Below are 25,023 nucleotides of genomic sequence, written 5' to 3'. Positions count from 1 at the left end.
TTGCAGATTGTCTCATATGAAAGGAAACAGGATGGGGGCTGAGTTACTGAGAAGTGAATCCCCTAGAACAACAAGGCAGTTGGTACCTGATTCAGTCACCTTCCTTAAGCAGCTCAGTGCCCCATTGAGTCTGGAGCACTCCTCATCTCTGGCACCACATCTCTTCATGGTTTCCTTCACCTTTGACTCATTCATTTCTAGTAAGGCATCTAAGGTTAGCTCCTCTGGTATTCTCTGCAGAAAAAAAAAGATGATACATACTTTTATATATCTATATACATATGTATGTATAAGTATATATATGCACACATATATGTATATATAAAAGACTGCCATTCATTGTTCTGATGTATTTTAAGTAGTGCCACTGTCTCACTGCCCAGTCCGACTCATGATTTACTCATTTTGGTAGTGCCTCTCTCTTAAGGGTCACTGGGTCAGCAGTGACCGGGCAGCAGAGGACAGCAGGGCCTGACAGCTGCTCTCGCCTCCCCGCACCAGGAGAGAGCAGGCGTACACTAGAACGTGCTCTGTGCCACGAGCATGTACGGTCGCTCTCCAGTACTAAGTTAGGATTAGAGGTGACTGAGGTGGAAAGCTTTACACACAGTATTTTTTGAAAAGTTGCTAATGAAAGTTTAACTTTTTCATTAAAAATAACAAATGCAAAACAAAATTGATAAGAAAAAAGTCAGATAAAGTCTTAGCTTTTCAGTAGAGAAATGAAAAGTAAAAACGGTGAGGAAAATGACTTCTTTCATTTAAAAAAAATAAAATAAATGTTTTGACGAAGAGCTTCCTCCTTGAGCAATTTTTTCTCCACTAGAGAACCAGCCTTACCCATATCTTGCTTGAAAAGATATTTGTGCAGAACTCCATGTACTACTTCATACGCCAAAGTCCCAAAATGATAAGGTTTAAATCGGGCAGACACAAAGGATACAGGAGACTAAGAAGCATGAAATCAGCTGGTATTTCCAGATACAGAGTTGAGCTGTTTTGCCTCCCTCCTCCCCCATTCAAATGTTTCCAGTACAAGTCTGCAGCAATTGTGGTTGATAAACAAAACCAGGATACTTAGCCCAGATACCCAGGAATTTCCCTGAAAGTTTTGCCTAAACAAACCTCACTGCTGCCTATTCTTACAATGAGATCACAAATTTCACAATATTTGGCCTCCTTCCTAAAGTTCCAGCTCCCAGAATCGTGCTATGTAATAGAGGTTTTTAGGCTTTTATTTAAAGGGGAAACTCAAAAGTGTGTCTCACAATAAAAAGCTTGAAATCCTACAGATACTTAGAACCCCCTTCAAACCCTAAAAGATTAAATCAAATTTGAACGAGTGCTGCTGGATGTCCTTTAGAGATCACATCCTTCTTAATACAAACTCATGCCTTTSAGACCTGACTCATGACTTTTAATTTCAACTGTGACAGTGCTACAAAGAGAGACCCAACCTTTGGAGCTTTGCATGAGGCAACACAAAGAGTAACCACACAGTTTCCATTTTAACTGACTGTTATCATGGAGCAAAGAAAAATAATAAAGCAAGAAAGGGCAGGAGTAAAGTCTAAGAAATGCATCCTGTGTCTTCGGTCACATGCCTTGTCACGATGAAACACAAAATGCAGCTGACTCGAGAGGGCAAGAATTTAAAGGCTCAGTAAACACCAAGAAGTTCCGTAGAGCCAGAGTCCAGAGAAGTCATCGTAAATGTTTTTTCTTTYATAATTGATATTAGTGGAATAATAATGGTACAGATACCCCACCTGAGGTTGGGACTACCGGCTACTGTCCATTTTCCTGCACATCTGCACCTCCAAGATGCAAGAATAACCAAATCCTCCCAAAAAAGCTTGTTCTTGAATGACTTCCACTTGGATAAAAAGCAGGAAACGCTAAGATTCCAGTGAAAACACAGTGTGAAGTCTGCTCTCCTGGAATTCCCAACCTGATATTACATACTCCAAAAGGCCAAAGAGAAATCCAGGAATTTAGATTATCTGGGTTGAAACTGGAATAATTTTATTCAAATAGAAATATTCTCTGGGGGTAGAAGTAAGTCTGGTTCCTAAAATGAAGAGATGAATCAAAACTGATTTGGTTGCTTTCATACAGGTAGCTTGATCTCAAACATTCTGAAATGCTCAAATAGTTATATCGAGTACACCTAGCTAAATTATATCATACTACCAAAGTGACTGAGGGATAGAAATAAACTGCCCTAATTTAGGCATCTCAGTGTTAAACACCTTAAGTTTGAGCTAATCATCCTAAAATCCACGGCTGAAATTTTCCAGCATGAAGCCAGTGCAGGTTTGCTTGCAAAAAGCCCCAGCCAAAACTGGGCTGACAACAATCAAATTAAGCCAAATCTATCTTCTAGGTAGCTCCTTCCTCACAGCGCTCTGAACTCCTCTCCAGCGCACAGAGGCAGCTTGCTCAGCAGCCGCGCAGGGCAGCGCTACGGCGCAGGTGGTCAGCTTTGGAAGTCAACGCAAGAAGCTCTAAAGGGGATGGTCACCGGGGCAAACAGCCATGGGGCGAGCGTGGTGGGACTCCACGATGCAGCAGCGTACGCTGGGTTAGCCAGTGCTCACAGGGGTTTGGAGTCAGCCACTGAGATCCTTCACGTGCCTTCCYCTACCCGTCCCCCAAAACGCTTGTTATAGTATGATACAGAAAAGTGCCTGCTAAACCACCACTGGTGCCCTTGTGCTCTGAGCATGGACGCTTCCCTTAAGCATATGGGAAAGCCAGTGTCCCATACAAAAATATTTATGCCATTTCATGTAGGTGTTGCTTTTACATAGTTTTATAACAGCCAGGATTGCAGCTATGTCATCCTTGAATTATCTTGAAACATTTCCCCACCACCACTCCCCTCTAGGAAAACAACCTGGATTACTGAGCCGCTGCTCTAGTGACACTGTCACTGCAGATCCCAGTATAAGCTATCAAGTCACGTTACCCAGTATCGCCACCACTTCCCTATCCTTTGCACAACACAAGTGTAACTAGTAACTTATTAGAGCTATTAGAAAGTGAGTCAGTAAAGTGAAAGAGACTACGGTTTCCTTGGCAAGTAATGCACCTTCACCCAGGCTTAAACGGCGAGTGCAGGGGCTGGACTGCAGCGCCAGCTGGGACGGGCTGCTAGAGCACAGCCGGGGAGCGGCTTCTTCGCTGCCCTCTCCGCGGCAGGGTCCAGAATAGACAGGCACCACTGATCTACAGCGTTAACGCTTCAGGTGAAGATTGGCACAGGAGGTATCACGACCTGGCATCAACCGGTATTTGGGCTGGCAGAAAAGTTAGTGAGCCACAGTGCTTTGTAAAAGCAGGTGTGGTGTCTGAGACTGGAAAAGGTTCTGTCGGTCCAGCTCAGAAATCACAGGAGAGTCAGTAAACCAAAGCCTAATAAAATAATTTCTTTTTGAAAATGCATAGAGACCAGAAAAAAGTAGGAAATTAGTTTGTTCTGCAAGTGTGTCTACTGAAGTAGCTAAGATACGGCTAGGTTTTATCTGCTCACCTTTTTACAAGAAGGGGGGCAAAATACAGCAGTTACCCAGGGCAGATGCCACTGTACCGGTACAGTCAGTCATCAGCAGAGTAAAGAATGAACTCTTAGGCCTTTGTACTGAAGAAAAAGACTATATGCTGAGTGTGTGCTTCCAGCTGTATCAGTGAGGCGCTATGGACTATTTTAACTTACCCTAAGTTAGCTCTCCTGGTTGGGCTGGTATAGACAAGGCTTAACCAGGGAATTCCCATCCCTGCTGTGAGGGGTACGTGGAACGGCATCCAGGCTTATTTCCTGACTGCAGCAGCGCGCAGAGTCAGCACACCTGAGGGACAACTCACAAGCACAAAATCCTCGCGCTCATAAGCAGTGCAGATGCCTGAGGATGGCCAAGGGGGCAACACCCACCGAGTGGGCCGGGGGCCTGCAAGGAGCATCCAGAGCTTCACAGGCCTTTCTTGCATTCCTAGAGGTGAGCACAGGCAAATCTACATTCACCTGACAGAATTTAGCTCTCATCTTTGTCCCATGGCAACCTGATGGTTAAACTCCAGGATTACCTGTTCTTGCAAGTCTGAAAGTATTAAGTGCTTTTCTGTTTTTTTAAGTTCAAACCCATGTAACCAGGAATCCCCAGCTTTCCTTTTAATTCAAGCCTTCCTGGTTGCAGAGAAAAACCTTGAAAACAGTTTAAGAAAAAAAAAATTACAAAACATTCCAAACTGTTGAGCTTTTTAGAAGTGTCAGGACATTTTTCCTTAAGTCTCATTCATTTGCAGGACACAGTTCTGCCCCTTCGGAGGGCTTGGGCTTGGTTGTTGCTAAGCAGACAGGTTTCACTTCCTTAAGCAGGTCTGTGTTTTACCCAGCCCAACGTGTGGCCTGCTATGAAAAGCTTTAATGGCTCGCAGCAGGCAGAGCTGAACAGCAAAGGGCAGCCCCAGCTCTTCGGTGCTAACTTTGCATCGCTTGCGCGATCTCACACGGACACGCACCCTGACAAGGGGTCCGACCTGCTGCCRGCTTGCCTCCTTCCTGGCTCTGCACATAACATCCAGTCCCAATCTACTCTTTCACTCAATAGTTTAATTTTAGAAAGACAGAATAGCAAGTTGTAGGAAAGTATAAGTACAGAAAAGGAGATTATATTTAAACAATCCCAGTGACCTTGAGCTGGAAGAGCTCAGACTTTCTGAACCTGCTGGCAGCCCCCATGACACACGACAAAAGAAATAAGCCTCCGAAGAGGGGGAGGGAGGGGAAGTAAGAGGCTTTCTTTAAACAGCCACTCATGTGCTGCACATATGCGGTGGCTTAATATAAAACTGGTCAACCTGATCCCTGCAAGACTGGCTTGATATACTTTATCTCTGTGCTAGCCCCTGGCCAATGTGATAATGATGAGGGTCACTAGTTCAAGACAGCTCTTAAAGCTGGCTCAGTTGTGGCTGGTGCTCTCACTCAGCTGCTGCACCTGGGAGAAGAAGGTTCCCTGCAAACCTCCCTGCCCGTGTCCATCTCGGAGGACCATGCGGAGGGCTCCAGCCTGCTCAGCGTGGTGCAATTCTGGGCACTTGCAAGGCAGCTGCTCCCAGTCTTCAGCACTGATGGTGAGAAACGTGGGTCCAACAGACCTCGCTCTACCTGCTTCTCCTTGAGTGCTGTGGCTTTAAAAAAATGCAGCTTAAAGACTTGCATTACGGCCAAGCTAAGTACCATCTCCCTGGGTACACCTTGCCTTGACTACAGAATGATGTGGCAGGCAGCAAGATATTCGAATAATCCAGGAACAATAAGGTCAGATTTAAAAAAAAAAAAAGAGTAGGAGACAGAACCTTTCAATATTTCAGCAGCTGCCAACAAAACCTAAAGCCTTACTCACCACACGTTGCTCAGCAGAAATGGTGCTAAAAAAAGCCCAGAACAGGAAATCATTCCTTCTAGAACAGGTGAAAGGACTTTTTTTACAAAACCCACCTGCTCATCAGACGTAGAGACTGGGCACTTCACAGCACGCATGTTTGGAAGTGAAAAAAGCAAACCACAGAGTATCCAAGAAGCCATCCAAAGGCTACTCTGAATTAGCCATAGAGYAGAGTTCATGGTAGTTTAAGAAGGACTTTAATCTTGTCTGGTGTCCAACTTAAATCCTCGAAACGAGGCAAAAATGCTGCTATCTAGCGCACTGGATGGGATATTTTTGGTAAAGATTCCTTCCTGCAGATAAGCCTACAGAGCTAATGCTACTGCTAGCAGTCAGTAAAATCAGTCTGACCTGCCCCTCATCTTAGTAGACGTGGCTGTTCCTATAAAGCCAGGCAGTTGCCAGGGCCCCACAGGCCTCCTCTTAAACCAATACCCTCACCAGTCATCCTCCCATAAAGAAGCAGATGCTAGAAGAGAAGCCCATTACATACGGTGCTTAATTTCCTGCTGATAGCTCTAAGCAAAGCATGTCAGGATGCGTTTAAGAACGTCTTGTGCCTGCTAGTTTTTATTCTGCTCCGGCTTTCTAGTGTCTAATGAAGAAGGTACTGAAAAATCCTTGCATTATTAGATTTCTGGAGAGTTTATGAGTATTATGGAAAGCCTCTCACATGAAATTTATAGCTTGCGTTAAGCCTTGAGCGTACACAGAGTATGGTTTTGCATAGCATCTCCCTCTTCATTGCTTTACCTCTCAGCATATATACAGATATTCCTGATGTATGGTGCTAAAAATCCCTTGTCTGAGTTGCAAACGACAGTGCAATAAGAAATGACTTGATGGATTGTGGCCTGTATTTCTCAGGACCAAGGTTCTCACAAAACAGCATAACAGTGACTCTTAGATCATGGAATTATGCATTTTTTTAAATAGTGTGAGAAATCATGCATAGGGAAGTAGCTTACTGTATGTAGAAAAAGGGTTCCATGCATTTTAGTGTCACAGTATCCTAAAAACAAATACTGAAACATCAGACATCTTTTCAATAGTGGCGTATCCTTTCCAAGATGGTGGCAACAGGTGGAAGCAAACTGAATCCCTGCCTGGAACGAGTTCTGAATTCTCCGAGGGATCAGTTCAATTTGTCTGTACTCATACCAAAATAAGCCATGCTGTCAGAGGGAAAAAAGGAAGTAGCTACTAGAGCCTGGCCATTCTTCTTAGGTCCGTACTGCTGGACGGACACAGCAGCCAGTCCTTCCTAGGGGAAATCTGCAGCTCAAAAGGTTGTGTCTTATCTCCCAGCCCGGCTTGCAAGGCAATAGTGTGCTGGGCACTCTGGGAGAGCAGCGATATTCCCTCCTGCTGTTAACTGCGACCCCACACAGGAGGTGGGATGGGGAGGAATCCCGTTCAGACTGCTCTCGGYGGACAGGAGAGCCGCTGCCACCTTTTTGTGGGGAGGCAGATGCCGCATTTGAAGTGTTTCACTGCAGGTCCTGAGGGGCGGCATGAGCCTCATGCCGAACTCCTGGCACAAACAACTCACAGCGCGCAAGGCTGCAAGGGGCACCTGGCCCCTAAGGCAAGGGGAGTGAACCCAGGAGCCTGGCAGTAAGAGGGAGACATTAATATTTTCCGAGAGCTGTTTACCCTTGGGAGGGGCCCTCACCTGGAACATGGCGAGAGAGTTGCAGGCGCAGGAAGCCTGCAGGACAGAGTTAATTTGCATGCACACAATTAGCACATTCAGGATTTCTGCTATCTAGCAGTCCAGTCAGCGCTTCTGCTGCCAGACCCACGGAAATCCCCTGCAAATGGCCAAAGTCCTCATAGTCTGTTCGTGTAGATATCCTGACAGAAGAAGATGAGAGGATGCGTCTGTGGAAACGCGATAGGCTTGGGCAGATCTGTCCCTTCCATCCCCCAACTAAAGTAAGGATGCACACGCATAAATGCTACGCTGTGCCTCCAAGAACCGATCAGCATGATCTGCTACAAGCTAGATCGCAGTCCGAGCAAGTCAAACCATGTGGCGTGGTCTAATATCACCACTATGCCAATGCCCTGTCCTCCACAGACTTCCGCAGGAGCAGCGGGAGACTCTTAACAGAGGATTCCTCCTCAGGCGCCCCCCGACTGCTCTGCTCCACGGTGTGCCCAGCGCTGCCCCGGCTTGTCCATGAACCGCTCCTGAATACTTGCAAGAAAAGGCACAGAAGCACCCAACCTCGCGCTCTCCACCTTCGGCATAAATGCTAAATGGGGAACCAGATCAGCTTCACAAGCAAACAGGAGTTACTAAGAAAAAAATCRATACCCTGGGAGTCACATATATTCCCCAGGCAGAACTGCCATAAGCCAGACCTGACACCAGTGCGTTTTTTCATCTGCTCCCAAGCAGGCCCGGCGGTGGCAAAGTTCTGCTTACAGCCAACCATCGCTAGGACAGGATTTGCCCCTCCCTGTGCGTGACAGTTARCTACACTAAAAACAGCTTTCCAAACTTGATTGACTGGAACCCCTGCTTTGCAAAGAGCAAGGCTAGTTCAGACATGTTTCAGAGGATGATAAGGAGATGACTATGTTCTTAAATTACTTTTTAAGATGGTGACAAATTATATGTGAGAACAAACAGAATAGTGAAGTTTCTGGAAAGAACAAGGGTAAAGGCAGAGAGGAATTTTTTTCTGCACTAGAGAAAATAAACCAATGGAATTTTTTGACTCCTCTCTTCTTTTTGGTAGACAAGTCCCAAGTCCAGAACCAAGTACCCTAGACGTGCAAGAGACCCCTTCAGTCAGCCTTAGAGTGGGGGTAATGCTCTGTTCACATCCTCTTTTCCTCCCACTCCCCCCTCAAGTCTTGACCCCAGTGGTCAGGGGGCAGAATGGCAATCCAGAGTAGTATATTTTCCTAGGCACATTTTCAGAGCAACTTTCATCCTTTGGAGACCACTACATAGCTTAAATGCCTCTCCCTGTCTGCATGTTCCTTGTCCCACTTTTTATAGTTCTCAGTTCAAATATCTCCTTTCCCAGTTTCAGTCCACCATATATAAGTATTTATGCATCATTTTCTGTAATGAGCTACACATCCACAGCGCTAATTCACCTCCAGAACTCCTAGCCAAAAACAAGGACTCCATCATTTCCTAGAAAATACTTAGAAAGAAAATTACAGACAGTATTAGTCCACCTCCAAAGCAGAACCTGCTTCACGTTAGCCCCCGTTTACTATGATAAAAATCTGTGTGGTAGCTGATTAGAGGCATAATAACAAAGAAAGAGAAAAAGCAAAGGGTGAGGGGATTCAAAGTTTCCTTACTCCTCAGAACGTGTATTCAGAGAGCAAACAGGATCACAAACCAGAAGCTTGTATTCACCACCTACCTCCAGGTCTGCTAGGTCCACACAGAAGAGCCCTTTCACCCTTCGCAGCATGACTGGCTGACTGTTATCCATGTTCACAGGAGTTTTAGCTGTTGCCCAGCGCCATAAACAGTGCATTGTTATTACTATAATCTCTTCCAGAACTAAAGGATTTTACAAGCAATCATTATTCTTGTTTAATATATAGATCTTCCATAGAAAGAAAGGAGCCCAACAACAAGACAGCAATTAYAACAGCGAGGGCTTTCAAGCTTCACAGTGTCTGGAGCAAGTCACTGAGCTGGACTAGAGGAGTCAGCAGATATTCTAAATTAGAGCCGGTGCTCTATTTCTGACAGGGGAGCCTGGGAGCTTTGGTGCTTCCCCGCACGGCAGCTTTATTTGGGAGCGGGCTGAGGGGAGAGGGCAGGGAGGAGGAGGAGCAGGAGAGAGCGGAGAGCGAGAGCAATGTTTCTCTAACTGTCGAGCTAAAGAACTCCTTGCAATTAGGTTGTTTTGCAAAGGTGTTATGTCACAGATCAGCACAATCTTGAAATGCTCCTTCYAGCGACTTTAGAAATGCAAAGGGAATCAGAATCACGTGAAAAAGGAACAAAACATGAACTCAGGCCTTTCACCTGACTTTGTCCCTGACAGGCAGCGGTCTCCTACACAGGCCGCAGGGGAGCCTTTCACCTGCGCTCATCTCCCGTTTTGCACCTGCTATTTCTCTCTAGCCCCCAGAGCTGGCCAGGGCCGGGCTCTGTCGCAGTTGGACGCCTTTGAAGATCACGTAGGGGGAAAGTTCTCAAAGACTCTACAAGTATTGACAACTTCTCCAATTAGTTTCAGAGTCTAAAAGTCTCACAGACAAGAGGGGTAGGTGCCCAACATCACAATGTTATTACAACACTGTGGAGTTTTCCCTCTCCCCGTAGCACTCTTTGGAAGTGTTAGAAAGGAAAGTTAGAAAGGAAGTTAGAAAGGAAAACCAGTGTGATTATTTCAGTTTTATAGATGAACTAACAGCACCTTAGAGAGATGAAGTCACTCCCCAAGGTTATCTTGTATGCCAGCGGCAGAACCAGGTATGGGACCCAAGCGTCCCAATTTTCATTGTCCACCTACTGAGCCATCTCTTTAAAAGCTCCCTAATCACCTCTCTCCCCAGTCATGTCACAGGCAGTGTTCATAAAGCTAAGAGCAACCGTTACATATTTCATAATAGTTAACCTATTAAAGCTCCTTCTGTCAGTGATTTCCATTTTCAAAGCATTCAGCTGAAATGCAGCTCACATGCTGTATGAAATCGGAGCTATAGCAGGAATGATCCCACGATACGTGTAACATTTCTGGCAGACAGCTCATCACAGACAAACATCTCCTGTGCGCTGTCTGCAACTCGTACACCCTGCCGTCATCCATGCCACAAAAAACCAACAGTGGCTGCATTGCTATTTTCTAAGCAGAGAAACAACAGGACAAAGAATCAGTGCAAGAAGTACAAATTCAATTGCTCTTCACAGCAATTGTTTTATTAGTCCAGCTATTTACAAATTAGAGCCTATTCTGACATGCCTACTCAAAAATCATTTTGAAGACCCAGTGCTGCAGTTCTCCTGTACGGCCAATCTGAATGCTACAGAAGCTCTCCGCAGCTGCATGAAATGGATGCAGAACTTAAAAATATAACCATACATTTGGGATCACCGAGAAATTTAAATAAATGCTTTTTACACCTCTAATACTTCCGACCCTGCGAACAGAAGGAACAYAGTTTATTACACTGGTCATTGCTTGGGAGAGGGTTGTAAGAGTGCATGAATAAAAGTAGTAAACAGTTGGAAAACATTCTCTTCCTGATTTAGACCAAATACGAATTTGTCCACCCTTTTTAGCGACCACACAAATGGAAGGATGGACCRGACAGTGTTTGCTCCCTGAATTAGCAGGATGTGGTTTGAACTGTCCTTCCCCCTCCTCCCCTCCTCTCCACCTCTTCCCTTCCCCCAGCTCTGCAGGCATCACAAAGGATTTCGGAGAGCTACAAAGACATTCTTCCAGGCTCAGGCAATTCCAGTAACCCTAGAAACCAACAATAGCTGGGAGCCTGGCAGTTTGGCCACAGCAACAGGCTGCTGTTCTGTTCTCCCCTTGTCATCCCTGCACCTCTAGCTGCACTACCCAAACCCAAGCTAGGCTGCAAGGCAATCTCCATTTAAAGGCATCACATTCAGGATAAATATTAGTAAATAAAAGGAAAAACTCAGTCTTGAATTCATCCTATTTCACCAGAATCTGCTTAGTTAACATCAGCATTCATCTGGAATAACTTCCATGGAAATGTGCTGAATTTTTCATTCAGTCTTTTTACAAGCAGATTCCTGCTGAAGTCCAGGAAAATCTTTGCTTGTGTAAAGATCAAAGGAAACTGAAAGAGAACATTGGGACCTGGTCTGCAGGGCCAAAAACGGGAAAAAGAATGCAAAAAGCCCTTTCTGCTTTGTTTAGCCATCGGTGGACTGAGCTCTACTTACATTGCCATTAATGTTACACTGAACTGAACAGTCCCCAGTACAGAACAGCATGGATAAGTCATGCACAGTCCAGACCTCAGGGAACAATCTGATGTCAGTGCCCTGCAGTCCTGGAGTTCCTAGTAATCACCTAAACATGGACATGATTTCAGGTTCTTCTTTTAAAAGTGTGTCAGAGAGAGGAGCTGGAGGCCTTGGTTTATTTGGTTACTTCTGATTTCAGCGGAAGTGTCAGATTATTTTGTGCAGTAAAGAGACTTGCAGTGGTCAGGAGTGATTTGCATGTTAAGAATTAAACCATAAAGAATTTGTAAAGATCAGAAGAAGCCATGGCCTATGAGCATGAACATCTGATGCCTGCCACCACACAGAACACCCAAGGAGAGTTATTCATTCCATTCTTTTATACTGATGCAATGCTCTTTGATACCAGTCTGAACCAGAGACTTTACTCACGGGGCGGGGGAATGTAATGAAAAAAAGATTTGTTTCTGAGCAAAGACTCCCGCCCACTCCAAATTCAGACCACAGCTTCCCACCTGTGCACTACTGGGGATACTGGGAACAATTTATTTTTGTAGTTTGAGTGCTGTGTGAGCTGTGTGAGCTTCTGAACCATCAGTCTGGGCCAAACTTGTGAACTCTGACCACTCTTATGTCGGTTTAAGTTTAGAGGGAGGTAGTACTACTGGCTGTCTTTGGATCTTCACTGATTTATAATTATGACATACACATTTCAGAAATGAGAAAACTCTTAAGCATAAACAACTGTTAACTGGGTATGTCAGCATACAAAATTCTAACTTCAGATCCCTTTTTCAGCTAGTACTGCACAGAGAAGATAGTATGGTACAGTATTATTATTATCTAAAACCTAGTAAGCGAATGAGTTATGGTGGCATTCTTGGACTTAGCAGGCAGAAGGAGAGAAGGTCTTGGTAATGGCAGATCTCTGTTTTATACTGAGCAATAGGGGTGAAGCTCTGCTTCAAACGCTGTTATAAGATGATCTCTACTGACCCTGGGAGGAGAACAAAGGGAAGGGAGTATTCCCCCACCCCCTTTGTGTGATCATTGCTTCTGGGAGAGAGGAAGCACCCTTTCCACCAGAGGTCCGCACTCATACCCACGCACTCCTACCTTGCCTGAAAGTAAGTTCGGGAAACTAACTTACATCCAGCAGGCAGCTGGGAAGGTCAGACTCGACATGGCAGGAAGGCTCTGTGATGAGGGCTGTCTTCCCCTTACCTGTACAACTTCTTTCCTCACATTGACAATGTCTAACCAGTCATTGAATCTTGGGTAGCTGTTGAGCTCTGCTGTCCTGTCATTCAGGGGCACACTCAGCTTACACTGCCGTTGTCTGTGGATGTAGTCAATCAGTTTCACCTGTTGGGATCCAGAAAGCAAACAGTTAAATTCTCTGGGATAGATCATCTTTCTCTGCAATGTTTGTACAGCACCTAGCAAAATGGGATGCTGGTCGGTGAGTGGGGCTCTTGCATGATACAGCATTGACATACTCTTACAAGCACTCAGGGAAATTCACACAGTGAAGCAGTTCCCTCACACCGAGCATCTTTATTCTGCAACGTTTCAGCAGAAGGCAGGACCCTGCAGGGTCTATCCCTGCAGGCCCCTTCTTTAAATTCATATCAACAAAAGTTCTCTACAGTGGTTAGATTTGATGCCAAAATATGAAAGGGCAACGAAACCATTTGAGACAATCAATTACATTCAGTTTAAAAGCAATGCACATGTATATGCAACCTCATTCTGGATACTGTGGTATGGCTAGTCTAACCTGCAGGACTTCCTGTCCTCTCATCCATTTCTCCTATATGTTTGTTATACCCTTTTACATCTGGTCTTCATTTAAACTAGAAGTTCAGTAAGGCAGGAATAGCCAATGGTACTCAAACACTCTGAGACACATTATCTGATAGGCATTTCCGTTACAAAGCCAACAATAAAAACAATGATCTTAAAAGAACAAAAACTAAAGCTTTTATCACCTGACCATCTCATGCCAAAAGCACTACGTAGTAATTGTCACTTCAGGCATAGAAAAACAAAACCACAAAAGGAATATTATTTACGCCTTATGTTTGCTTATCAAAAAAGAAAAAACTCTCAAAAGATTTCTCACTATGTCACACATTCCCACTGCACAGACTTAAGCTTCAAAAACTTCTTAACAAAACAATGCCTCAAAGCAAGTTAGCTGATCCGTGTTTTATAAATCAAAACATGTCCTTAGTCAACTAAGAATTTCAGCATTTGGGACAAGATCAGACTACAAAATGAAAAAGGAAAAAACAAACATGGATTCTTTGTTCACGACAGTATCTCCCTTTAAGTTTCTGCTCAAATATTTTTGGTCAATGCATCTGAATGATGTTATACTGACTTGTACCCACAATCTCAATGTTACATGTGGGAAAGAAAATTAGATCATCTCCTCCTTCCCCAGATAAAGAATGTGTCAGATATTAGAAGGGAAATGGATATCGCATTTGATCTCAACTGAATGACCTCCATATGGAGCATAATGCTTTTGAGCTGCAGACCAGTTTGGAAGAGTTACTACCTCCTAATAACTCCTAATAACTGTCCTAGAAAAATTGCAAATGCTAACTTGACAGTATACTGGAAGCACAGTAGTGATGCTATTTGATGCACAGTCTGATGACAGTCAGGTAAGAAGTGGTGCAAATACTGATCAGCAATAAAGCAGGAGACCTATACACATCCTTGAAATCTTGAAACCAAAATTCCAGGCAATGGGATTAACTACCTCTGGAAGGGACTTTCAAACTCAAGAACYGAACCCCACTCACCCTCTCCATTTATCCACCTTTTACTGAAAGGGGAAAATTCTTTCTCCTTCTCAACTTGTGTATTGTGACCCAGTCCTGCAAATGTACAACCATGGGGTTGATCCATGTGCTCTCACACACAGCCCTGTTAAAATAGCAAGGCCCTGCAGGGGATAAGAACAAAACATGCACACAAACAGGCACTGAGCAGGAGGACCTGGGCTTGCACAGGGAAACTGTGCACCCTGTGAGTTATTACACTGCTAATACTATTCTTTAAAAATGGCTGATGAGACAGTGTTTCTAGCTACAGTCACAGCATCTTGGGAAGCAAGCCGCTGTGGGCCTCGGCTTTTGCATGGCCACAGCCTGGTAGTCAAGAGTGCTTTCCTGTAAAGTTAGCTGAGGGTTTTGTTTTATGAGCAATCTGTCTACTGGCAACTAGCAGTACAACAGCAAGGTTTGTCTCTGCCCACACACTTCTGAATTCAGAAAGTAGTGCTATGAAGTTTGAGATTTATCAAAAAGTGGATTGATGTAATCAAAAGAGAGTAATTCAGACACTTTATGCAACGAACACATAGAGAAATGCARAGCAATATCCCTCTTAGGAGAGGCAACTGTGCACTAAAAGGACTGCTGTATCCTAGAAGACTCAGCCACTGCTTTGCATTTACAGTCTGACCACTCAGCTGAAACCAGAGGAACCTTCTAACCGTAACTTCCTAACATGGCTTTGGAGCATAAGACCTAACAGAAATTACCTTGGAAATCCCACTCAATCTTTCTCAGTCTCGGTACCTCTTTTTATAAAAAGGGATGGTGACGCTTCCTTTTTTCCACCCTTTGCCTGCCTTCTCTAGTCAGACCCAATGCTCCAGAAGTGCGAGGCAGGTCCCTGCAGGCAGCCAGCGTTTTGCTGAAGCCAGCTGTGTTCCAGGCAGGCTGGAGACCAGCTCAGCAGGGACCTGGGCAGCCACCGGCCGCCATGGTCCTCTGCCTTCACTCTGCACCGATTAGAGGCAAGTCATCTCACTCCCTCAACGTAGCACCATATGCTAGTGTGACTACATGACTTTTGATCAATGCTGCAACTTGTCCTGCCTGTACCATACTCTTAAACTTGATTTCAGCTGTATTCTAGTGCACAGTTGTACCTTCAGTTGTACACACCCCTAAATTAGGATGTCTCTGGTCTAGGCACGCTCTGTTCCTTCAGAGTGAGCTCAGTGTGGACAAGGGGCATACATGATGTGGTTGGCTGGTTAGCCTAGTGACGACCTTCTGCTTTCTCACTGTCATACCCATCTGCTCATAACAGCTTATGCAGGGAGCTCTCCCACTCACTAAAATCACAGTCAGGAAAGAAATGAGCTTGAAAATGCTTTTCAAAATATCTCCCTACTAACTGCTTGGTTTCAATTTCCTCTGCTGCTCATTGGAGTACTTTCCCCCTACCTCATGCCTTGGCTTTGTATTGTATACATTCGGATGCCGTGCAGCCCGCTGGACTGCTCTAGATGCATTGCTACTATACAGATCTCCCCAGCAATTAAAAATAAGCCTGTGCACATCCTGGGGGTAACTCCCATTTGTTAGGCAGAGGAACCACAAATATTGTCTCCCACAGTTAAAGAAACTGTTCTACAGTTTAGACTGAATGCTGTCAGGGATTTCAACTGTGATTTTGCCCATCTGTTAAAAAAACCTTTTTAACAAGACCCACATTCTCATTATCAGAGATTCATTCCACTCAAGGTACTTGGTTCTGTTCTTACTGCATACAAACATATCATGTTTGCATCCTGACTTCTTCCTTCAATAGACATTAGGGAGGAAGAGAGTAGAATGAGAAAGGGGGACCTTGGCATGGGTAAAGACAGAAACAGGATAGCCAAAGTCCTGACAGGAGGAGGAAGGGAGCACATTCTTCCTTCTCAAAGAGGAGCAGATCTTGGCAGCCCACAGGCTAAAAGCAAGGTTAGCAAGGAGCACAGAGTGAGAGAGGAGGCAACAGGAAGAGAGAAGAACTGGTATGAAGAGAGAGGGAAGGTCCCCTAATAAGGGACACAAAGAGGAGGTTGCAGGAAGTTTGACGACTAGCTAGAGCCCCCAATATGCCAAAAGCTCAGCCTATAGAAGTTAAAAGTACTACAGCCTCCTGGCTGTGCAACAGATGTGTTGTGGTGATGGGAGGAAAGAGGSAAATCACCCAAACCTCCCCTTTCTGGAGACCATTCCAAGTAACACTCAATGACTATATGCACTTTGCTTTGATATACAAACTGCAACTACAAAACCCAGCCAAGGTCAAACAACTCAGCTGCACATTTGGAAGCCACAGTATATTGAATTCCCAGGCTGCTGTGGTATGTTACTGCTTCTTCCCACAGGTCACCATACCCCTTCCCCATTCCTGGGCATACCTCAAGGTTGCTGAGCACCTAGGGAAAGCAGAAAGCATGTTTGCATGGTAATTTTGAAACTGGTACAGCCAGCTGTGACAGGCCTATGTGTAAAAGTAACAGCTTGGTTCCTCCATCTGATTGTAATCTGCTGCAGGACCTCCTATCAAGCAAGCTTTTTTTCCCTGGAAGAAGGACAAGATGTCAGCATATTCTCTAAAGCCAGAGCTCCAAGCTTAGTTATATGTAGCACTAATGATATGCAAATCCCTTAAAAGTAGCACATGGCCCAGTACAAAGTAAGGAACTGCACATGTCAACAGCGGCAAGAAAAGGTTTGGGAGTCTCTTTTCCAATACGATGGTGGAAGGCAGAATGGACTTAACATCTATTTACAAACAGAAATCACAATATAAGTAAAAGAAACTATCCACAAAAATGTATGGCCCCACGTAATCCTATTAGGATCTCTACAGTATCAGTAGGAGGAGTGCATTCTGCTTTGAGGTAGGATATTCTGGAGGCACTAAGAGCCACTATTGCTGCGTTCCCCACAAAAGTTCTCCTTACCAGTTTCAATGCAGCTCCAGAAGCATCCYATTTAACGGGTAAGGCAATGGAGCTGGACTCCACTCCCAGCTCTGCCACTGACCTGCTGCATGACCTTGAACAAGTTAAATAATCCATTTCCTCTCCCATGCTGCATGTGTCTTGGCCTGTTTGGATTGCATAAACTCCCTGGAGTAGGCGCTGTTTCAACTATTTTTGTACTGCTTAAAATAATAGGGCTTCAAATATTTGCACTTAATGAGGCTCGTCTGTAGCATAAACTCCTAAAAGGACACTGCCAGAAGACACTCAATGCAACACAGATTTCAATTTCAAACTTTTCTCCTTCACTGGGATATAGCAAAGATATAATATTTAAAAATGGAAAAGCAGTCTGACAGCACAGATCTGAGTATCTTAGATCGCCAAGTCTGGCTTTCCCATGCTAACTGTTTTGCATTTACTCTTCATGTCCAAAGTTGTTTTCCTCTATTCCTATAAATAGTACATCTGCATTCTCTTCCCACCCTCGAAACACCACGCTTCTCCCCTAGGATGAATCTCATTTTGTTATTTCCTGCCCCGACTTTTAACTAAACTACATGGTTTGGCTTTAATAGCTGAGCTGTTGCAAAACCCTTTTCTGAGAATATAATAAAACTTCTGGGTTCAGTGACGCACATAAAAAACCCACAAACAACATACAGGTCTCCAACCACAAACTAGACAGAGAGATAAAGCCAAYAGTAACCTTTTCACTGCCTGGTTGCCAAACAGCACATCCTACACATCACAAATAGCAAAGCCCACAACAGAAGTGATACTCCAGCTACCTTAATTCCACGGAAATGGGAAAGAACAAAAGCGGAGAGAGGATATGGAGCAGCTGGAGCATATTACTACTTGCAGGGTGTCCTCCGTTACAGCCCTCCTTCTCTCTGTCTGGTGCAGCTGGTGGCGAGGACCCGGTTCTCATTTGCTGTAAGAATTACACATGTTGCAAGGTATGGTCCTGGATGCACATCCACCTGCTTCTTACAGCACTTTTACATTAATATCCCTTTACAGCATATGTGAGAAACGGACCCAGAATGTTTAGGAAAAAACAGCCAAACTTGTACTTGTTTATTTATTTACACAAAATAACCAGCCAGGCCTCCTGAGATGCAAGTTTGCCTGTACCCGTGACCTCCAACTAACAGCTGGGAGTCCTGATGACTACAAACAAAACCTCTCTCTCTTTTTTACACACACACACACACACACACACACACACTAGTTTTTCGGTCGGACTTCTGCAGATATGGCACAAGAAAGCAATGGCATCTGTATAACTGGTTCACTGACATGCTACCAAAGTACTACCCGATATCCTTCCAAATATCAACAGTTTGAGAATGAGTTTTATTCAGTCATAGATTTGACAACCAAATCTCATGTTTTCACATTTTCTCCCTCAAACCTATAATGTTCTGCTCACTGATGCCTAAGACTTTTCTTGATGACTTGAAACCTATCAGATGCCAGGTTTAGAAGAGCTTCTTTGTCACATCCAAAACAGACAATTGTTATTATTTAATCAATGAATCAAGCACAAGTTCAAAAGCAGAATATGCTTCCCTATCCCTGGAGATGAAATCTTACACAGTCTGAGAGCACTTGAGAAGATAATAAATACGAGCTTACACCACTGCTTCCAAGCCTACAGCCACTTAGTGCCTTGCAGTTTAACAAGCTGGTCCCTGAAGTTTCAAAAGGACGAGATCAATGTATGATCCCGCTCTTACATGTGGCTAAGAGAAATGCAAATCATCTATCTTCCTTCAGACAGGAATTAATCAGGAAGGAACTGCTCTATTAACCTCCTGCCAAGAACAGGACCCAGAGGGCAAGGGTGCACGCTTTGAAGCGGCCGACGATAGCTGCTGCTGGCAGCAGGACACTGGACTGGCTGGATCAGTATCTGACACAGCAAAGGAGGTTCTGCATTCTGCCTTCTGAAACAGAAGACAGAAGTCCTGATCGCGGGGTTTATGCACATGGACACTGGGGAAGTAAGATGAGTCATCTTAAGGCACTCAGTGAAAGTTCTCATCTTTGAAATAGCTGTAAGAACAGACCTTCTTTCACAGGGTTTTGCAAAGATGATTACAATAGAGCTGATAAGGCACCTGGATACCAGAGTAACGGACGAAATACCAAAGTGGCAAACACCAAAGTGGTAGAAATGCTGATTGGTTTCTCCAGTTTCTCCTTAATTAGCAGAATCTAATTAAGGCAGATCTGTACGGTTTGTGATCAGAGTGCTGTTGAGCCTAAAAGCTGGTCTAAGGCCAGAAGAGACCCAAAGAAAAAGACAAGGACAAAGTGCCCAACCGGAGGAGATAAGAGTAAGGCCAAAGAATCATTATGCAGAACTAGCTTTGTGGTCTGCCTGGTCCACCCCRGGGACTGTGCGCAGAGGTAAGGAGCAGAGGCACGCAGGATCACAAAACATGGATTCAAGCCTCAGCTCTGCCAGGGATCTGCAGACACAAGGCAAACCGCTTCATGGGGGCCTGAGTCAACCATCCTGAACAGTTCTGCTTCAAGAAGAAGTTATGCTTTGCAATACCTTTCAACTAACAACAAATCGACTATATTTGCAACTTTTGTACTCCACATAACTGAACTGTTCCTTCTGTGAACTTGTTCTAAGCAACTGATTCATTTGAATAGCTCCCAGCTATCTAAATGATTATCTTCATCAACACCAAGTAGCAACTGAAGTCTCAGAAACTCTCATTTCCCCTCTGTGTTCAGAGGACTAGTTGGTTATGAGGGTCTAAATGAACTGTCCTTTCCAAAAAACAGCAAAACCCAAGCACACCTGCAGTTTTGTGACTCAGCTGATCCTACATCACTCCGAACTGGTACACAGCCATCACAAAAACCTCTAAAAGGAGGCTGCCTCCATTTTTTTCTGAGCATTTAATACTCCTTGAGGCCTGAGATCAGTTTTAAGAACAGTGCAACTAATGTTCCTGAAGAGATGATGTGTCCCTCYAGCTGTAGCCCATACTGTGAGTGAATTATATAGGTATAAGGATACCTTAAAACAATGTGGACTATTCTCTTTCCAGTACTGGAAGACCTAAATCAATGCAGGTTTTTGAGTGGTTTAACCACATGTGCCAGGTGAAATGGAGAGAGTGGTTCTATACCATTTTAATATTACATATGCTCATTTTGCAATGACAACTGATCCAAACCTGTTCATAGAGCATTTCCTTTGAACACACAGAAAACCATCCTTCTCATCTGTGCTTTCATTAGGAGCACTCTGTTTCTCCAGTGAATCTTGATGACGCAGGAGTCAACCGGAGAGTCTTATAATCTCATGTCGACCGCAGTTACCTCAAATACAGCATGGATTTCAAACAGTTCTTTTCAAGGGTGGCACAAGGGCTGCATAGGGCAGAGCACACAACCCAATCTAAGAAGAAAAGATGCAAAAACAGGCAAGCACCATTTCAAGGTACGATCTAAATCCTACAAAATGAGGTCACTAAATCTCTCACCCACACAGTTTTGCCCTCAAAAACAACAGAACTGAATCCAGTAAAGGATGATATTTTGACATGTATCTTCATCAGACAGAGGGGGAAGGTGAAGCTAGCAGATAAAACGGTACAAAGAAATATCTAGCAGCAGGTATTTATTTGAGATGGTGTCAGAGGAAAGGAGCTTGTATGCACGGCAGACACTGACCTGCAGTCTGTGGAATTCACATTCACATGCTTGTACCAGACCAACTCATTCAGCAAGAAAGTACGGTCGAGCGAGCAGGACTCTTGTCCAACATACGAGACCTGCGTTCTAGTTCTGGTTCTGCCACTGCCTCAACAGACCACTTGTTTCCTTGCGCCTGTTTCACATTCACCTCTCTACAGATTATACAAGTGCAATCAAAGGCACAGGTATGGAGACTCCTACTGTGCAAAACCACAGGCACAGTCCCCTTGCAAAAAGGAGAGCTCACAAAACAGTGCTGCTGTTTTGAATGCCAAAAATAACTTATGAATGTTAACATACTCACAAGACCTCGTGCAGTAACACCTTATTAAAAATAAGAAAGTAAGAGAAAGAAGGATTATAAATGATTTGCACAAAATCAAGGAGCAGTTCTAAAAACAGGTCATGAAAGACCTAGTTTTCAGTCTTCTGATCTAACCACTAGATCATGGCAGCATTAACTGCTACAGAGTTTCTAAAAAGCAGATGAAATCAGGACTATTACAAGGATGGGAATAAGAGCTCTTAGCAACACCAACATTTTGGGGGCACAGCTCTGCGGGTCGCACCGTGCTACAGTGAGGGAGCTGTGCTAATTTACATCAGCTGAGCATCTGTCCCTGGAGTGTCCATCCCAGCCTTATCTGCAGCAGCTACAGCACAGAAACATCTGACAGCCTCCTTGTTCTGCCTTGGTGTCCGGGCTGACCTACGGACTTTTAGTTTTGCTCATTAAAGAAAAGGAAACAGTTTCTCAATGCATTGCTAAACAAAGCCTGCAAAACAGGACCCAGCCCAAGACAGCAGTAAAGTGTACAACCAAGGTACACTCAGTAAAACAAAAAAAAGCTTTAAGAAAAAATAGTAAATATAAGCACAGAGAGAGGKAGAGAGATAGGGAGAGATGGAAGAGCAGATGGATGGATTTTCCTTTGAACCTTCAGTCTCGCCAGTGGCTGACGCAAGAATAGCCACTGCCCAAACAGTACAGTATGTTATTTCTGCTTTGTCAGATGATATAGACAGCATCTTTTCTGGGTCACTTGGAGGCCACGTACCACCCCTTTTCTCTCTCCTCTTTTTTTTTTTCCCCCACAATCCCAGAACCTGAGAGCTGTAAACTCTCAGCCGAGGCCTCTGCAGCTAAGGGTGTGAGTGGGAGGATGAGACTGCACACTCAGGTGGTTCCCTGTATCTGGTAACATGACATTCTTCAGAGGTTTCATCCTAGGGAGGCACAAGAGCCTAATACAGTTGCAGGCATAGTCCTCCGCTTAAGTATCAGAGGTTTCACACCCAGTGCACACTAAAACTGAAAGTTCTCCCCCCTCCTTTATAACCCAAGAACGTGCAACTGCAACAGAACGGTTATGAGAGCTCTGCAACGCTAACTGCACTTACACTCTTACCATTTGTTAAGCACGACCGTGCTGCTGTCACATCGGATCTGCAGCTCACCTTCCTCTCAGCTCAGACTTCTCTCCAGCACCCATCTAGCTTCTTTAGCTCAGCCATGCTTCATTAAGCTTAACTKTATTTCCATATGGAGCACAGGAAGATTAATCCCTCTCCCTGCACAAAGATACTGAAGGATATCTTTAGTCCAAATTGACCTAAAGACCCATTAAGGTTTCCCATCCAATCATGAAATTAGTGCATGAGTCACTCAGTAGGCTCATGGTTTCACCCTGCTGTGCAGAATGTTTCTGGCCAAACACAGAGCACCTCCTGTTCTCACTGGTTTGGTTCCATCAGCAAAGTCCCCAAATCCTGTCTCTGTTCACATGCAGCCTAATCACAGCCAGCTCCAACAAATTCGGTGGCAATCAGGGAGAATTTCAGTGTCAATCAGCAACTTGGGCCTCAACAGCTAAGGCTTCACAACACCTAGTTCAACAGAGACTTGGCCCTCAACCAAGGTCTTTAACAAAACGATAAACAAACATCTGTCAGAAATGGATTAGGCAGAGCTAATCCTGCTTTTGGCAAGAGAGCAAAAAGAGGATCCCTTGAGATCCCTTCCAGGGCTTGCATGCCTTAAAAGGTAGAGTGGTCCAGTGGCTGTGACACTGACCTTCATCACAACACCACTGAAAGAGAAGAAATCTGGAAAACCTCAAGAAATCTAAGATTTCAATCTCCCTGCCCCAAGAGAACATCAGCCCCAAATAAATTATTATTGACAGCTGGGGAAACCCAGGCTCAGATCCTTGCTCTCCTTCATATTCCCTGCATGTCCCTGAGCAAAACACTGAAGGCCAGATCCACCACAAATTTCAATAATGAGTTAGGAGCCTACATACTTTGATGGTTCTGCATCATATAGTCTTCAAGTCTCAGTTCTTGGTTTGTTAGAACACATCATGGTGCTACCCTGCTTCACCAAGCTGGGGAAGAGGGGGAAATCTGTGAGGTGCTCAGATCCTAACGCAACACCAGCCTCTCAAAGCAGCTCAGATAAAGAATTACTTGTTCATGTTATCTGCTCATGAAGTTATACAAAGGTGAATGCAGCCCAAAGATAATATCAATACTATGCTTCTCCCTATAATTGTTCATTCTCTTGGCAAATCCATTGCATCTCTCCTCCCAGAAAGAAAACAACCACCCTGTTCCCCCTGCCAGTTTTACAGTGACTGCAGCCAGAAAGCAGCAAGTGACAGGCAGAAAGATTACAAATGGTTCATAATTTGGAGAGAAAACACCGGTTCATTTTTTATGAGAAAGAGAGAGGGGGGAGAAAAAGTTACAATCCATGGAAGTCTTCGTAAAATTCCAAACTTAAAGTGCCCTTAAAGATAACATTCTCTAGCATTTTTATGATGACACTACTCCTTCTCACACATCTGTAAAACAACTCTTAAGTATACTCAATTTTACAGTGGGGGAGGTGAGAATAAAAAAACCCAAATCCTGTGCATTGTAAACTTCAGTGCAAATAAAGGAGTAGAATTTACCTGCAGCAAGGTCAGGAAGGGAATGACTAATTCTAGGTCCCCGTCATATTCTTGCACTTTCCCTTCCTGCTCATTGCAAGCCTCATCCTGCAGGGTACTGAACACCCACCGTTCTCACCAGAGACAGCGAGGGACTGAGAGACCGTACCTGGCATGTCTATCCTGGAAGTTCCCAGTTCTCTGTCTTGAGAACTCTCAAGGAACTGAGCTCCTTTAATGGAGCAATTTACTGCTCAGGATGCTGTCCTTAGGGATTAGTCCCAAAGGTTTTAGGGATTAGTCCCAAAGGTTTTATCACATTTCTCTTCCCCTCACCCTCCCATCCTTGTCACTTTGGCCTTACACATTTCTACTTTTGTAACCTCAGTAGAATAAAACAAGAACTCACAATTCCCATCTCTTGCACTCCCTCAGGCACTGGCTGGAGAAGGAGACAGATCAGCATCCTGCTCTCTGCAGCACTTGCACTCACCAGCAGACCAAGCAAAGGAAACACAACAAAATTCTCTGCTCCTTTGACTCAATTAGCCAGGCATTTCAAGAGTGTTACCTTCCCCCTCCTCCTTCTGGCATACACACACTTCCCCAAACTGCTGCTGCACTGGACTTAGAAAGAGGAAAGAGGTTTATGCAGAAAAACTTTAAGTCTGTGTAGGAGCAGGTTCCAGATCCTATAGCTGAAGACACTTGTGTCTCTGTAGCTTTGGGAAATCTTACCTATGAAACCTTACCCTGTGAAATGCTCCAAATTACTAGTTTTCCCACTAGAAAGAATAGAGCTATTTTGGCAAGCACAGGGGTCACATTTCTCTTTTCACAGACATGGTGTGAGAAAGCTGCTGTGACCTGCTGCTCATATTTTATTTGTCCAAAAATCTCTTTGGGGCACTGTCTTACCAGTTAACATTTGCCTAAAGCAACCAAATGGGGTTTCACAAATATAGTGTTTAGAGTGGAGACACCTGGAGCCAAATTCCCACCCCACAAAAAACATTCTTTTCTGACTCTGAGAATTTCATTTAAACCATGTTGTGCACACTTAGAAAGTGGAGGTAAATATAGTTGCTAAAAACAAACRAAAAAATCACTCACTGCTTGGCCTAAACAAGAGGTTTGCTGCTTTAAACAGAAAAAGTTACAGAAAACTCAAACGATGTA

General features: G+C 44.3%; 1 protein-coding gene across 6 annotated transcripts in view; it reads right to left on the bottom strand.

The window, feature by feature from the left end:
* Positions 1 to 12,755, bottom strand: part of KSR1 (kinase suppressor of ras 1) — a 36,928-nt gene extending 24,173 nt beyond the window's left edge. For 4 of the 6 annotated variants that reach the window (XM_026070256.1, XM_026070254.1, XM_026070255.1 and 1 more), the window contains exons 1-2: positions 8,846 to 9,182; positions 87 to 234 (exon numbers count right to left, since the gene is read on the bottom strand). In XM_026070256.1, the coding sequence (XP_025926041.1) occupies positions 87 to 234; positions 8,846 to 8,962 (265 nt within the window). In that variant the 5' untranslated portion in view covers positions 8,963 to 9,182. Of the gene's footprint in view, positions 1 to 86; positions 235 to 8,845; positions 9,183 to 12,609 lie in introns of those variants that run through there. The other 2 variants (XM_026070258.1, XM_026070259.1) reach the window with 1 other exon arrangement.
* Between the last annotated feature and the right edge of the window lie 12,268 nt (positions 12,756 to 25,023).

This window comes from Apteryx rowi, unplaced genomic scaffold (genome assembly GCF_003343035.1).
Source record: "Apteryx rowi isolate R43461 unplaced genomic scaffold, aptRow1 scaffold_307, whole genome shotgun sequence".
Lineage (NCBI taxonomy): Eukaryota > Metazoa > Chordata > Aves > Apterygiformes > Apterygidae > Apteryx > Apteryx rowi.
The sequence above is the reverse complement of the archived record's forward strand: the minus strand, read 5'-3'. Positions and strand labels throughout refer to the sequence as shown.